General features: G+C 42.1%; 1 protein-coding gene across 12 annotated transcripts in view; it reads left to right on the top strand.

The window, feature by feature from the left end:
- Positions 1 to 1450: 1450 nt before the first annotated feature.
- The window catches only part of rapgef2a (Rap guanine nucleotide exchange factor 2a), a 29874-nt gene continuing 15410 nt past the window's right edge, over positions 1451 to 15914 (top strand). For 8 of the 12 annotated variants that reach the window (XM_083532704.1, XM_083532705.1, XM_083532701.1 and 5 more), the window contains exons 1-3: positions 1452 to 2181; positions 15083 to 15153; positions 15254 to 15310. In XM_083532704.1, coding sequence (XP_083388830.1) covers positions 2113 to 2181; positions 15083 to 15153; positions 15254 to 15310 — 197 coding nt within the window. In that variant the 5' untranslated portion in view covers positions 1452 to 2112. Of the gene's footprint in view, positions 2182 to 15082; positions 15154 to 15253; positions 15311 to 15914 lie in introns of all 12 variants that reach the window. The other 4 variants (XM_083532696.1, XM_083532700.1, XM_083532703.1 and 1 more) reach the window with 2 other exon arrangements.

Genomic DNA, 15914 nt, shown 5'->3' on the forward strand with positions numbered 1-15914 from the left:
TTAGATTTGCAGCAGGTAGAAGGCCGACTGACCCATACTACCGAGTGCTATGAATATAATATACGTGGCAGACAGAAGGTGTGTTCGAATGTAGTGTAGGCTCAAAAATATGTAAAAAAAAAAAAAAACAGAAATCTTGCGGTTACCACTTCCTGTGTAGACAGTTGCTGATCTGATGTTTACCCAGAAGAATGCAAAGTGTTCAGAGATTAGTGACTGCTGCTCTTTACATTCTGTCACTCACCGACCTGCACTGAGTCTTGGAGAAAAAAGTATATTGCAAGAATGAGAAATTGATTTTAGTAGGAAATAAATGACATTTGGTTTGGATTGACCTTCTTTTATTATTTTCTATACTCTCTAAAAGCCATTATAGACCCTAGTGCCTGAGTTTTTTAAACATAGGTGGGAATAAAATTATATGCTAAAGGATCAAATGTCAAACCCACCTATATAACTGTTAGACAGCTACGCTTAATAATAATAAAACTTGGTCTATAACACCATATGAAACATTCAACTGACAGAATAAACACACGGTTGTCACCTTCAGCATGCAGCCATCTGAAACAGGAAACCATAACCCCCCAACAACACACACACACACACACACACACGAACACGCACGCACACGCACACACACGCACACACACACACTCACACACACTCACACACTCACACACAGGAAGTGGGCAGCAAACTGGCATCACAGCCTTTTGTCTACAGTCTTACTGTTTTATGTCTACCTTCTTACTGTCTTGGACATACAAGGAATTCTGCACTTCATGACATCATAAAGGTCCATACTCAGAAATAACTTTCTGAAACTTATACTTAAACTCGATAAGAGTGTATTTGGCACATAAATACTTCATAATATGTCAAAATAAAATGTCAAAATGTTTAGTAGGAGAATCTAACTTTTTAACAGATTAAGTGAGGATTTTTTATATGAATACATTAAGGGTGTAACAGTGCACAAAATTTACAGTTCGGTACATAACTTACTTTTTTTATTTAAAAACTTCTGGTTAGCGGCTAACGCTGGCGCTATGGATTCTTTAGCGTTTTCATGTATGTGCAAAACAAATCTTATTTCTGCTAGAGAGTGAGTAGCCACAGTGACATTGCACTAACTCTAGTTTATTATTATTATTATTTTTTTTTTTTTTTTATGTGTTTGAAAAAAACTAAACACACCTGTGGTCTGCCATTACGTTCGTGAGATAACTCAGATTTTAACAATGTTAAGCACGTAAAAAAAGTTCGGTACACGGGTACTGAACCGACATCCCTGAACCGAATATTTTCGGTCCAAATAATTGTACCGTTACATTTCTAGAACACAGCCATTTTGGCATTTTTTCAATTGCGGCTTTTGTCCACACGGCGGCAGCAGAGAGCGTGCAATCAAAGCACAATCTGTTCCGCGCCACTCCCCCCGAATCACGACGCCGCCGGATCTCCTACCGCCCGCACAGAGGCAGAGGCCGAGCCGGAGCCCCGCCCGTGGCGTGTTCGCGTCGTATCTTGCTTTAACGCTAGTTTGTGTATTCTTCAGAAGCCGGACATCATTCTTAATTCAACTGACCGCACAGTGGACCATCAGATCAGTAACCGGATCTTTTCAAAAAGAAAATCGCGAATTATAGAACTCACCATGCGCTGACGCGGCTGGACTCTGTCCCGGAGCAGCAGCCCAGTCTCTGCCCGTTAGGTCTCTTCTGAACCCCGAGTATTTTTTCCCTGAGGTACCGTATACCTTAGTCATTTACAATGGAGGTGTTCCGGTAAAATACAATGTCTGTCTATAGACCGGCCAGTGTATGACTGAGGAAAAGGAATAAATCACTGGTTAATACACCTAGGAAAGTGTCAACCGGAGGCGGAGCACCGCTCCTTTTTTTCGCTCACCGGAATCTACTCGAGGCCGCGGCTCCGGACGCGGCCTAAAGGACAACAGGAGTGACTTTTGCGTCTTTTTTTAAGACTTTCGATAGGTAACTGGATTTCACCAGACCGGGACCAAAGCAGTGTGGAGAAATGCCCTAAGTGTGATAGAGATTTATTGAGCGTTTTATTGGCTTTAGAAGGCGGTTTTAATAGTACAGAATGGCGTCTTATGTAGATAGCAGTTTTCGGCAGGCGATCATGAAGAACCCCATCGAAAGGACGCAACAGGTAAGAAGCAGGATGCTGTTTATTTCACTTTATTTCAAGAACGACTTCGAATTTAAGGTTTTATTTTATTTGATACGTTTTTTTGTGTATTATTTGTAACTGGAGCTAAGCTAATATAACAACCCGAAGCCCCCGGTACTATTACTTTGGGATATTGGGATTGAGTTTGGACACAGCGAGAATAAATTATATGATTAATAAATATTTTTTAGGCGAAAATGTGCGGTTATTTTGGACAGTATGGGAAAATTTGTCTTTTTTCCAGAATTTTTTTTCCTTTTGCGGTCGCGAATGTGTCCTATTTTAACCGCTGTACTCCGCGATTCTTTAGCGGCTGAATCCCAAAAAGGCTGTTCGGCTCCTATTCGAAGTGCACTACGTCATCCTTAAAATATGGGCATGTACGCCCTACCTAGGGCACTTATCAGTACAATAGGGCGCTTATGTGGATTCGGCCCTTTATTGCAGGGTCAGCGTGGCGTAATGAGATCCAGTCTCTCTCTCTCTGTGTGTGTGTGTGTGTGTGTGTGTGTGTTTTCACACTGATGGACCGCAGCGTTTTTCCGGGCCTTTCCTACTTTATTTGGGTTGCAAATGATGATGTGAGCTCATTGAGTTTGGGGGAGAGAAGCAAAACAATGCGTCTGATTGTTTAAAGGTGCAGTGGGTCAAATGTTTCATCACTTACAAATGTGAATAATGTGGGAGATTTGTGCAGAAATCAGAGCAGCAGATCAAGTCTTTGTGTCAGACCAAGTTGTAGGAGTTAAATATGCATATAGTTTGGAAAACGGCTCAAGTGTGCATTTGCTCATTTTATAAACACGCCCCTGAAAACTTAACATCCTCATCCATCATTGTTCTTGTATGTTTATAGAGTTCAGACTTGGTGTACAAGTGATCAAAATGGGGGGTTTTATGCACATTGGTTGAAATGAGTCTAAAAATCATTGACTTCATGTATTTATTTATCAGAGGCCATCCTTCCACAAAACCTAAAGAACTTAATTAGTACCAAATCACTTCCAGATTCTTACACCGGACATGTCTGATTAGTTTTCAGTAACAGCAGCTCGGACAGCAAGGTGGGATTCATGAAAATTACTGTGTTATTTGTTGCAGAAAATCATCAAATTGTTAAATGTAAGGAGTCTCCAGTTCGAGTGTTGGTGCTTTGGAACAGTCATGGAAAACATCCGGTCTTTGAAGTTTCTCAAAAACATAACAAGCTCTATTTATTTTTCTTCCTTTAATGAACTTTTAGATGAAATACAATGGGCTGGAGAGAAAACTATCAGGAACTGTTTCGCAAACTTTCTGTAACATTAAACGTGATTAATAAGTTTAAAGAGGAAAAATGGGGCTTTATACTTTTCAGATTTTACTTTTACAGCAAATTCTTGCTTTGCTTATCCCAGAGATGTTAGGAAGCTGGTATCAGAGCACAGGATCAAAGTGCTGGGTCAAACATTATACAGCAACCCTGGACACAAAGGGTTAAGGGCCTTGTTCAAGGGCCACAGAATGGCAGCTTGGCAATACTGGGGCTTGAACCTCCAACCTTTTGCTCACTAACCCAGAGTCTTAAACCCCCGAGCCCGAGTCTTAAACCCCCAAACCCGAGTCTTAAACCCCCGAGTCTTAAACTTAAACCCCCGAGTCTTAAACTTAAACCCCCGAGTCTTAAACTTAAACCCCCGAGTCTTAAACTTAAACCCCCGAGCCCGAGTCTTAAACCCCCGAGCCTTAAACCCCCGAGCCCGAGCCTTAAACCCCCGAGCCCGAGTCTTAAACCCCCGAGCCCGAGTCTTAAACCCCCGAGTCTTAAACCCCCGAGTCTTAAACCCCCGAGTCTTAAACCCCCGAGTCTTAAACCCCCGAGTCTTAAACCCCCGAGCCCGAGTCTTAAACCCCCGAGTCTTAAACCCCCGTGCCCTAAACACTGAGCCACCACTTTCAAAAGAAAAATGGTTTAAAATTCATCTTTTTTTAAATCATTGTTTAAAACTCGTTGATTATGAGTCCCTTTGCTTTCCAGCCAATAGATTGCATCATGACGTTTGTTATAATTTCAGGAATATGTCACATGAGGCATCATAGGTTTTTAAATGAAATCAAGCCACGAGTTCTTCTCCTGATAACAGAGCTTCTTCTTTATTTTGGATCTGAAACAGTGTTCACACACATGCTATTTTTTCACGGGTAATGGTCAGCAGTCGACAGGTGCTTTTTGGCCTTTTTCGGCTTCTCTGGAAATTACAACGCTGACCGCTAATGACTTTAACTCTCGTGTCTGTTTGTGAACTAGACAGAAAAAAAACAAGACACACACTGGCTAAATAAATCACCCTGAGTGTTTCTGCACTTCAGAAATGCAGACCCGTGACTATGAGCAGAAGGGTGTCTTCTTTGGTTCATACGAAAGCTGTGAAAACAGCTGCGTTTTCACCAAGGGATTGTGGTGATTGTCTGTTCAGCCCAGTTGAGACACAATACAGAAATTTTCACTTTGTGACTCGAGCTGTTTCATCTGGTGACACCAAGTACAGAGTTATACTCCAAAAACACGCCAGCCATTAGAACATATGTTATAAAAGGACAAAAGTTTTGGGACGTTGGAGTCTTATGATTGTATAGGATGTCTTTGGCTTTCCCATTTTTCAACTAGGAAACTCAAACCTGTTCCAGCATGAAAAAAGCCAGCTTCATGAAGATATGCTTTACAAGGTTTTGGAGTGAAAGATCTCCTTCTATAGAGCTCCAACCCTATTAAACACCTTTGGGATGTATGTGAACGCTCTGGAGCTGCGCCCCAGGCCTCCTCACCTCACCTACATCACTACCTGACTTTACTAACGCTGTCTGAATGATCACAAATCTCCACAAACTCACTCTAAACTCTAGTGGAACACCTTCCCAGAAGAGTGGAGGCTATTATAACAGTGAAAGGAGCCTTAACGTGGAAGGAAATGTTCAGTGGTGTTTTTTTTTTTTGTATAGTGTATTTTACAAGAAACTTAAATTTTTACTTTATTTGGTTCGGCACGACAGCGGTTATGTTTGAGGACGAGAGGCTCATGGAAATCGGGAAAAGGAAAACCCAATAAGCAACTGTGAATTGTTTTGTCAGTGATTTTTGTGAAAGCAGCAGAGTTTTTCCCCACAAGTATTATCAGAGGGTACCGCAGAGCAATGCTCTTTTGTTTTAAAATAGATTCTGAATAACCGTGCAGTCTTTTCACTGCATGATCTGTGCAGGTCTGAAGTTGTTCCTCACCACCCTTTTTTCCCCTCTAGCTGTTAAATATGTATAAGCAGAAGCGTCACCAGGGAACGCAGACGTTTAAAGACACAACGAGATATATGTTTTTGAGATTTAAGTAACAAACACTAATGCAGACGCTCCATTAGGCGGGAAGCCATAGGGTTAAATGTAATGCGTGTATAAATTATTCAGTGTGAGTGTGGAGAAAATACCTTCAGCTCTTCCTGGAAGCATGAAAGTAACTTCATTTAAAAATTTTAATGGCGGCAAAGAAGAGGTTTCATGCACCTCATCCTGCATGTTTGTTTAGATTTTGTGTTATGGAGTTTTTCGAGAAACAGGGTATTTATTTTTGAAGGAAGCTCTAAGATGGAATCAGTGATGGTGTAGAGCAAAATGAAGCCTGTTGTTCGGGTTTGAGGGGCTTAAGATGAACAGGTCTAACCATCTGTGATCTCATGAGGCAAAGCAGCAGGTGTCTGAAAGAGTGTCGTCGGTTTCTAACTGTCGTACGACCGGGCAGCTACTCTGCTCAGAGAAATGTGGGGGTAATGAGGCATTGCCACATCCTTGTGACTTGTAACCCTTTTTCCACGTTCTCAACTTCTTATTACATAAATTATATACGTTTTAAAGAAGCTTCTTCGAATTAGCAGGCCGAATTTGCTTAGCGTTTTTCCCCCCTTGCTGAATGTAAACGTTTGTTTTGTAGACGTCTGCATATAAAGTGCAGCTGAACCCCTCAAGCAAGACGAGTTGCTGCACAGTTTCTTTTGCATCTATTTTGCACACGCTGTCTCGCACCCACGTGCATGCACGCTTCCGGCGCACGCGGTCAGGATGTTCAGGTAGCGAAGAGTCTGAGAGAAAGAATAAAAACGTTTGCTCTCAGATGCAGAACACTGCTATGAGAGTTTCTCACACCTCTTTTTTTTTCACACAGCAAACCACAACGCAAGCAGCGTGTATTCTGAGACACGGCGCTCGTCTGTCTGTGTGTGTGTGTGTGTGTGTGTGTGTGTGTGTGTGTGTGTGTGTGTGTGTGTGTGTGTGTGTGTGTGTATATTATTTTTTAAACAGCACGTTCAGATTGCTTTGTGGCTTTCTGCTTTCATCGTATTCCGAAGAAGAGAAATATTATTATAATCCTTAACCATAGTGGTTAGTCAGAATGAAGCAAGTAGAGAAACTGCTATATTTGAAACATAATGAATTGACATTCCTCCAAGGAAATATGACTCAGAGAGGATTAATAAAAAACAATAACAAAACAAACAGATGTGTAATGGCCCGTCCCGGGACCCGGATTCGCAGGTCCAAGATGGCAGCGATATTTACAAATTTCGTCCATATTGCCACCGCGTCCGTTTCCCGACACACGCATTTACATTTACTGGTGAACGTAAATTTGAGTCTGGGTGTGCAAATCCTCTGTTCGCGGGAATAGAGGGAAGGCATGTGATGGCATTTCCTGTTTGAATGACTCCACGCTGACGAGGCCGTCGCCGGAGGAAACCGGAAAAGCGCCTTAAAGACAAAAAAGAAACAGGAGGAAAGAAAGGGGTTGGAGAACAATTGCTCGAAGGCAATGTTTTATTTATTTATTTATTTTCATCTTGCTTAAGCTTCTGTTTCACCATAAAGGGAAATAAAATAACACATACACCACAAATGGTCTCTGACATCTTATGTAATGTTTTGTCTTGAGGCCCATCATCCAGATGTACTGTACGATAAGACCGGCTATGGCGCACCTTTTACCACATTACATTTATTTGCATTCGATACCTCAGGGCAAGAGCCTCTCCCCCCCCCCCCCTTTTTTTTAACCCGCTTTTCTTTTTGACGGCGTCCTCTTTGAAGGACCATAGCGTACACACACACCTCTCAAACGATTCCTTTGTATTCGGCCTCTTTTGTGTGTGTTTTGGTTCCTGCACAAAAAGATTCTCGGGCTATGCGTCAAAAGGGAGCGCGCCTCCAGTCTCGCATTCAGATCACGCAACACTCGCCATCGGGGCAGATTTTATGGCTTCAGCAAGTGGAAACAGGTGTAGGAATCCCGGCGTATATGATTCACTGATTTTCCACACCCTTCTCGTGCAGTGTTGTGCAGTGAGCAGGAATATTTTCTCTCTAGAGTATAGTTTTAGGAAATTGTGCCGTTCTAGAGGTCGGCTGATACCATTGAAATATCGTTCTTGCAATACCGGAAAACGTTTCTAGGATCCTGGATGAGTTAAGTGAACAGGGAGTTGAAGGGAAAATGTTGGGAGTTTACGGGAAAATGAATAACATTTTGCAAAATTGCTTAAAAATGAAAAGCTTTTGGAGGAGGAAAAAAAGCATCAGAGGTGTTGCTTTTCAGTATGGAACATTTTCTGCGAATTGCAAACAAAAAGCATATTAACACTTGAAACTTTTAACGCTTTTGAGTGCTCGAAAGAAAGCGGAAAGACGTAGCTTTTCCCGCCGCATCGAGTCTGCGTCCTCTTTCGATGCGTCGTAGATTGGATCCGGCGCACGGTTTACGCGACGCACCGGAGACGTTACCAGAAAAGGACAAACACTCCAGTTACGCAGAGACGCTCGCTCCCCAGGAATTTGTGCGCCTGCCATACTTTTTCGAGTTAAACGAGTTCGTTTTTTAACCCAACCACAAGGTTTTTCCTGTTGAGCCAATGGGTGAATTTATTTGTCCATCCTCCTGAATAAATAAATGTTTTCAGTGATTACATTTAATAGCTGTGTTGTGAATGATCTATTCGAAGCTACTCAATGATCTTATTCAAAGTAGTTTATTTGCTCTATAGCAGCTCTTTGTTGATTAAAAAAAAATATCGAGCAATATATTCAGACTTCATTTGTTCTATAATGTTCTTTATTCTATTAAAAGTATCCCTGTAATGTCATGAGTGTAACATGGAGTCGAGGGTTATTTCCCCACGTTCTCCACCTGTTCAGCCAGCTGCAGTTTTTCTTCTCTTTCCCCAGAACGACAGACTTTATTTTCATAATGTGGTTTATTACGAAACTGTGTGTGTGTGTATGTGTGTGTGTGTGTGTCCATGCACATCAATCTTTGATTTATGTTTACACGAGGAACAGATTTGATGTGTATGGGTGTAGATTCTCTGAGCCTGACATTGTCTTTCTCTTCCTCTCTCTCTTTCTCTCTCTCTCTCTCTCTCTCTTGCGCTCTCTTGCTTTTTCGAAGCGATGTGTCAGTGCTGATGTTTGCATTAACACACTTGCGGTGCTATAATCATGCTGCAGTAGCAGCAACTCTGCCTCTAACCTCCAGACTATCTTTATTTAGCGTGCGCTGATGGGGGAATAAAGTGTACTGCGGTGGAAACCAGCCACGATGCTGATCTGAGTCATGCTGAGGTGAAACTCGGCCCAATTTATAAAAAAAAGAATTAGTGGTCAAAATTTTGACACTGAACAAATGTTTGTGTTCATCTGAGCATAGCGTATGGTGTTTGTGCTTTTTGCACACCATTTACGTATTTGCAGTTCCTTTAACCTCTGCTCTTCTGAGATGTTCCACTAGATTTGCGTGAGATTCATCAAGCCACAAGGGTGTTAGTAAAGTGTAGGTGCACTCAGCATTCCAGTTCATCCCAAAGGTGTTCAGTGAAGTTGAGGTCAGAGCTCTAAAGCAGGCAAGATCTTCCACTCCATCATGAAGCCGGCTGAAACAGGTTTTTGCGTCTTCTAGTTTAAGTGATGAGGAAAATGTCATGCTACCACATCCAAAAGCGTTCATGTTCATGTGCTTCCAACTTGCAGGTAACGGTTTGGCGAAGAAGCACACATGGCTGAAAAGCCGTGTCCCAATACATTTGACATTATAATGTACTAATCGTAAATGAAGGTAAAAGACGAACGAGTTTGTTCCTCATTTCAGTTCATCCATCCTTCTTTGAAAATGATGTGTCGGCACCACGTTTAGTTTAAAAGAAGGAAACTTGCATTTCTTACTTCCGCCTGGAGGAGTTTATGGGAAAGTCTCATTTGGATTTATTGGTGTTACGCTCGGTGAACAATTTAAGTCGGTCTAATGTTAACCCAATCATCTTTGTGCTCTTCGCTTGATATATACAAGTTCTTGTCATATCGACTTTTGTAAACTGGTCCTAGACATGATCACACACACACACACACACACACACACACACACAATACTGGTGAAGGTTTGAATTTTTGAGAGCGTCAGATTTAAAGCCTTGAGTCTAAAATTCCAGCGTGATGATGCCCAGGTTAGGAATTAAACTTGGGTTTTCCAAAGCTTTGGTTTCTCTTTAACAAGTTAATGGAGTTTTGTTTTCACTGAACCGCTTGCTAAAGTACAGGCCGTGTCTCGGGTTTGACCGATCGCCTGTCCCTCGGCTGGAATGTGGAATTCTCTTTAATAGACTCCCTGGAATGTGTGTAATGCCGGGTCAGAGTTGACTCCGGTGGGTCTTCATGGACAGCTGCTGCGTTCATTCAAACAAAGCCCAGGCGCGTTCCACTCGAAAAGCTTAAGATACCCTGGTGCCTCCAATATCCGTTCTCCAAACGGTGGTTCGAGCAACGCAAACGTGTTATGCTGACATGACGACCTTTAACCTCCATTGTTTTGATGGGTTATTCTTGTTCGCCGAAAGTCGTGCCTGAAGTCCTCTGTCCTCACGCACCCAGCTGGTACTGACCATTTGTAACTGTCTACAAAGCTTGACCTCTTCGGCACTTCACTCTATTCATCAAAGCCAGGCTTTATATCACTACACCCCGTCCACATGAAGCCTCATAAATGCCACCGCTTAAAAACCAGCCAGCGTTGTAGCACACCTAGTTTCTTGTGTAAGCAACAAGTTCTAGTTGGCGCACCTTTTTCTGGTTCTTGCTTTGGCCTGCAAACTCACCAACCGCTATGCGCACCTTCTCGCTATCTCACCCTGCCACATTTGGCTTTTTTTACTTTACAAAACCCCGAGATGAAGCGGCGCACAGGATTCACCAAAGAGGAAATGACTATTGTGCAACAATGGACGTGTCGCCAGCATTTACGTAACTTTAAAACTTTACATTCGTGTACACATGCTGAAGGTGGTTTTATCCAGAGTCCATGGAGTTTGTATCCTGAAACCTGGCTACGCTGCCATTACACTTCCAATACTCATCCAAGCCTGTTTTTTTTTCTTCCTTATACAAACGTGCGTTACATGTATTTGGTTTGTTCAAGAGAAGATTCCATCATTCATCTTTCTGCTAATCTGTAACCAGTTGACTCGGGTGATAAATGGTTTTCTGTTATTTGGTGAGAACTGGCTGAGTTCTTGGTCACAGCACTTGGTAGTTCCTGGTACGTCTGGTAGTTCCATGTGAGTTTCACATGTTCTCCAGGTGTTGTTTTTTTTTTTTTTTTTTTCCTATCAGCATGCCTCTGAGAAACATGGAAACTGATTGACTCGTGTCAAACACCCTTAGGTGTGAATGTGTATGTCTGAACCGTGCCCAGGTTTCTAACCCAGTGTGTGTGAATTCAGAGCGATACTGAAGATCCTGAATGATTAGCCTAGAACACGTTTACATACAGATTCACTGCAAAAATATCCTTTGACTCTGTTTTCTTACTGGTAGTATTTATTATTTGGTGTTTCTGTTGTTAAACACACTCATGCAACCGAGGGTTTTTTTTCTCAACCACCGTACTGTGAATGAATGACCTGATAATGTGGTCATGTTTAGTGATGTGTGACTCTGCTTCCTTTGAGATGAACGGTGTGTGTGTGTGTGTGTGTGTGTGTGTGTGTGTGTGTGTGTGTGTGTGTGTGTGTGTGTGTGTTTGTGTGTGCACACGTGTGCTCACAGCCCCGTTTGTACTGGTGGAGAAAGCTGAGTATGTACACGTACAAATGCTTTGTGTTCTTTGGCTTGGTGTAATCATCAATGACTCAGCTTTGCGCGCGCACACACGCACACGCTTTTCAGATTCTTTTTTCTCTTGAGACTCCCTCTGTTGACTGATCAAGCGTATCGATTTGTCTGACTGCTTTTATTCAAAGGACTTCCTTGCGTTTGTCGTATTTGTGCATGTTTTCAGGTGATAAATGTGCAGTGTACAGGCAAAAAAATTATAAAACAAGTTGTTGCTAAAAATCTACGTAATGCTGCTTTCACACCACTTAAAGATGTGCTGGATACAGTTATGTTCAAAATAATAGCAGTACAATGTGACTAACCAGAATAATCCAGGTTTTTAGTATATTTTTTATTGCTATGTGACAAACAAGTTACCAGTAGGTGCAGTAGATTCTCAGAAAACAAACAAGACCCATCATTCATGATATGCACGCTCGTAAGGCTGTGCAATTGGGCAATTAGTTGGAAGGGGTGTGTTCAAAAAAATAGCAGTGTATGCCGTTGACTGTACAAACTCAAAACTATTTTGTACAAACATTTTTATTTCTAGGATTTAGCAATCCTGTGAATCACTAAACTAATATTTAGTTGTATGACCACAGTTTTTTAAAACTGCTTCACATCTGTGTGGCATGGAGTCAACCAACTTGTGGCACCTCTCAGCTGTTATTCCACTCCATGATTCTTTAACAACATTCCACAATTCATTTACAATTCTTGGTTTTGCTTCAGAAACAGCATTTTTGATATCACCCCACAAGTTCTCGATTGGATTAAGGTCCGGGGATTGGGCTGGCCACTCCATAACATTAATTTTGTTGGTTTGGAACCAAGACTTTGCTCGTTTACTAGTGTGTTTGGGGTCATTGTCTTGTTGAAACAACCATTTCAAGGGCATGTCCTCTTCAGCATAAGGCAACATGACCTCAAGTATTTTGACATATGCAAACTGATCCATGATCCCTGGTATGCGATAAATAGGCCCAACACCATAGTAGGAGAAACATGCCCATATCATGATGCTTGCACCACCATGCTTCACTGTCTTCACTGTGTACTGTGGCTTGAATTCAGAGTTTGGGGGTCGTCTCACAAATTGTCTGTGGCCCTTGGACCCAAAAAGAACAATTTTACTCAAAATGTTCCTCCATTTCTCTTTAGGCCAGTTGATGTGTTCTTTGGCAAATTGTAAACTCTTCTGCACATGCCTTTTTTTTAACAGAGGGACTTTGCGGGGGATTCTTGAAAATAGATTAGCTTCACACAGACGTCTTCTAACTGTCACAGTACTTACAGGTAACTCCAGACTGTCTTTGATCATCCTGGAGCTGATCATTGGCTGAGCCTTTGCCATTCTGGTGATTCTTCGATCCATTTTGATGGTTGTCTTCCGTTTTCTTCCACGTCGCTCTGGTTTTGCTTTCCATTTCAAGGCATTGGAGATCACTTTAGCTGAACAGCCTATAATTTTTTGCACCTCTTTATAGATTTTCCCCTCTCCAATTAACTTTTTAATCAAAGTACGCTGTTCTTCTGAACAATGTCTTGAACGACCCATTTCAGGCTTTCAAATGCATGTTCAACAAGTGCTGGCTTCATCCTTAAATAGGGGCCACCTGATTCACACCTGTTTTTTCACAAAATTGATGACCTCAGTGATTGAATGCCACACTGCTATTTTTTTTAACACACCCCTTTCAACTAATTGCCCAATTGCACAGCCTTACGAGCGTGCATATCATGAATGATGGGTCTTGTTTGTTTTCTGAGAATCTACTGCACCTACTGGTAACTTGTTTGTCACATAGCAATAAAAAATATACTAAAAACCTGGATTATTCTGGTTAGTCACATTGTACTGCTATTATTTTGAACATAACTGTATATACTGCGTCTTGTTGGACTTGTTTGTGGTTTGTGTGCACAAACATCGTTTTTTGTAATCTGGGAGCGTAAATAATGTTTACACTCGTTCTTTTCTTGCTTTCCTTCTCTCTCTCTCCTCCTCTCTCTCTCCTCCTCTCTCTCTCTCTGACTTTTAATCCCAACTCTATCGTCATCAGCCTGTACTTTATCGCTGACCGCGCCAAGGCAAAAAAACGCTAAACGCTGGTTCTGGCTTGGGAACAAATCGCTTCACATTGACCCGTAATTCCTCTGCAAGTCCCAGATTTTTCGTTCCAAACAGTCACTCCAAGGCTTTGAGCCCAACCCTGATGTTTTCACGTCCCTGTAATCAGTGACTTAAAGATAATTCTTTTGTGTTGTGTATATAAAACCCAAAGCTGCAGCTCGGGTCGAACGATGAGCAATGAAACGTAATTGTATGAGTGTAAATGTGCGAAACTGATAACGAGATAACCGGATGGGACAGTTTGGTACAGAGCAATTCCTTATCAGAGAACGTTGCGTTTTCTCCGTTTCTTACCATGAGCCCACCAACTGATTACGAATTGTCCTGTTAATCACAAGAAAACACAACGTTTGTGTGTAAAGACTTCCTGTTACTTTAGATGACGTCTGGTTCTGCTATACCATGCGCCGGAGCTCTCTATTCCAACACCCCTCGTTCCGATCGGCCAGAAAGCATCGTGGCGTCTCTGCCTCTGCTGACACACCGTGATTGTTTTTTGTTTTGCGCACCATTTTGTTTAAACTCGGGTGCGAGTGAAAATCCCAGGAGAGCAACACTTTTCTGAAGCACTTCGACCATCCTGTCTGACATGAGTCACGTTTGGTAACTGATGGTTGCTTTTTTTTTTTTTTTTTCTTCCTCCACCCTGATGCCTCTAAACTCCTGCCTCTCGCTGACACTTCCCCGTAGGAATGTAGGAATTCTGTGGGGGGGGGACCGAACAAGGGCAGAAATGCCATGTTCTGAGAATAAACATCCCCGAAGCAACAATTTCCACCAATCCCAATCCTCCTCTGAGCTATCACCCTTAGCGTATTTTGAAAGATTCGTTTGGCCGTTGTAAAGCGTATTGATGTGCGCGCAGTGGTGAAAAAACAGCCGTCATTTATTCAAAACAAATATAATAAAGGCATGCATGGACTTCTAATGTATTAATGTGCATGACTATTTGCTTGTAATTTTTTGGAGGAGTTTAAAAGCGTACATAGGCCCCAATAGGAAAGCGCTTGAGGAATCTCCAGAATGACACGAGTTTCCACTCCAGTCTTTAGTTTCCGTTTCGTATCAAATCTGCTGACGGCTACTGCTTCTCAGGTGGCACTGAAGGCATAACTCAGTATTTCCCATGATTAAAACTAAGAACCTCAAGTCTCAAGTTCTCCATTTCACGCCGATGGAAGGAACGGAGAAAGCGAGAGAAAGAATGACAGGACGGGTATTGTGGAATCTGCAAACATGCCGTTCTTGTTAAACATTGATCTGAAGTGCATTGCGTCATGGGGTGTGTGTGTGGGTGTGGGTGTGGGTGTGGGTGTGGGTGTGGGTGTGGGTGTGCGCACTCGTGAGTTTGCATGCAGCTTGGAAAAGAAAAAGAGACAAGACTGTCTGCACCAAAGTGGCAATTATAATAGGGTTGCTGCCCCTTGCTGGTTGTTGGATGTAACTGCAGGGCGTTTACAATTTATAATTTATTATTTTTTTTCCATTTAGTACTAATGATTAACAGAAGCGGATCCTGTACTCGTGTGCTCAGGCGTGTTTTAGTATGTTATTGTTTCACGTGCTAACATGCCTATGTTGTTTTGCAGGACCTTCAGATCGTCTACTCTTACCTACACGGGATGGAAGCACTGTCCAGCCTGAGAGAGCACCAGCTCAGGTACAGGCACACAACAAATACTTCAACACTGTTCTAGTGGCCATTCATACATGTGAATTTTATCTCTTATTTATTAATTAAATATTTGATTTATTTTCAGGTTAATGTGTGAAACAGTTCGCTACGAGCATCATGAAGCCAACGAGGTTTTATATTAGTGAGTTTATTCTCTACACCCTACACACACACATACACAATCACACACACTGCAGTACTTCTAGCTGCATTATAATGACAATTACATTTGGCAACAATGAAAATTATTATATCCCACGTTTTGAACCCCGCGGCTTAAACAACGAAGCGGCTAATTTATGGATTTTTTCTGGGGGTTTTTCCCGGTTTCACAAACTTCAAGCCAAAAAACTGAGCCCCATAACATTAGACCGATGAAATTGCTGATCGGGTTCAGGTGAACCAATGAAACTTTTTATATGAAATCAGATGCGCTCCCACTGAATCGGGCCGCACCACATCATAAATATGGATGATGTTCCTCTGACGTTTGACCTGCCGCTCACTCAGGCTGTCAACAGGAAATGCGAATCATTCGTCACGCTGAAAACAACGGGGCATGAAAAAATGCACTTCACCTGTGTTCTGAGCTGCACGGCATCGGGAGAAAAGCTTCACCAATGGTGATTTTAAACACACGACGATGCCAAAAGAAAAACACTCAAGAGAAATAGTTGTGAAAGGAAGGAGGAAGACAGTGAACAATCACTTTCTTGGTAGGCTACTGTTTAGATACAAGCCATGTA

This window comes from Silurus aristotelis (assembly GCF_946808225.1).
Source record: "Silurus aristotelis genome assembly, chromosome: 27".
Lineage (NCBI taxonomy): Eukaryota > Metazoa > Chordata > Actinopteri > Siluriformes > Siluridae > Silurus > Silurus aristotelis.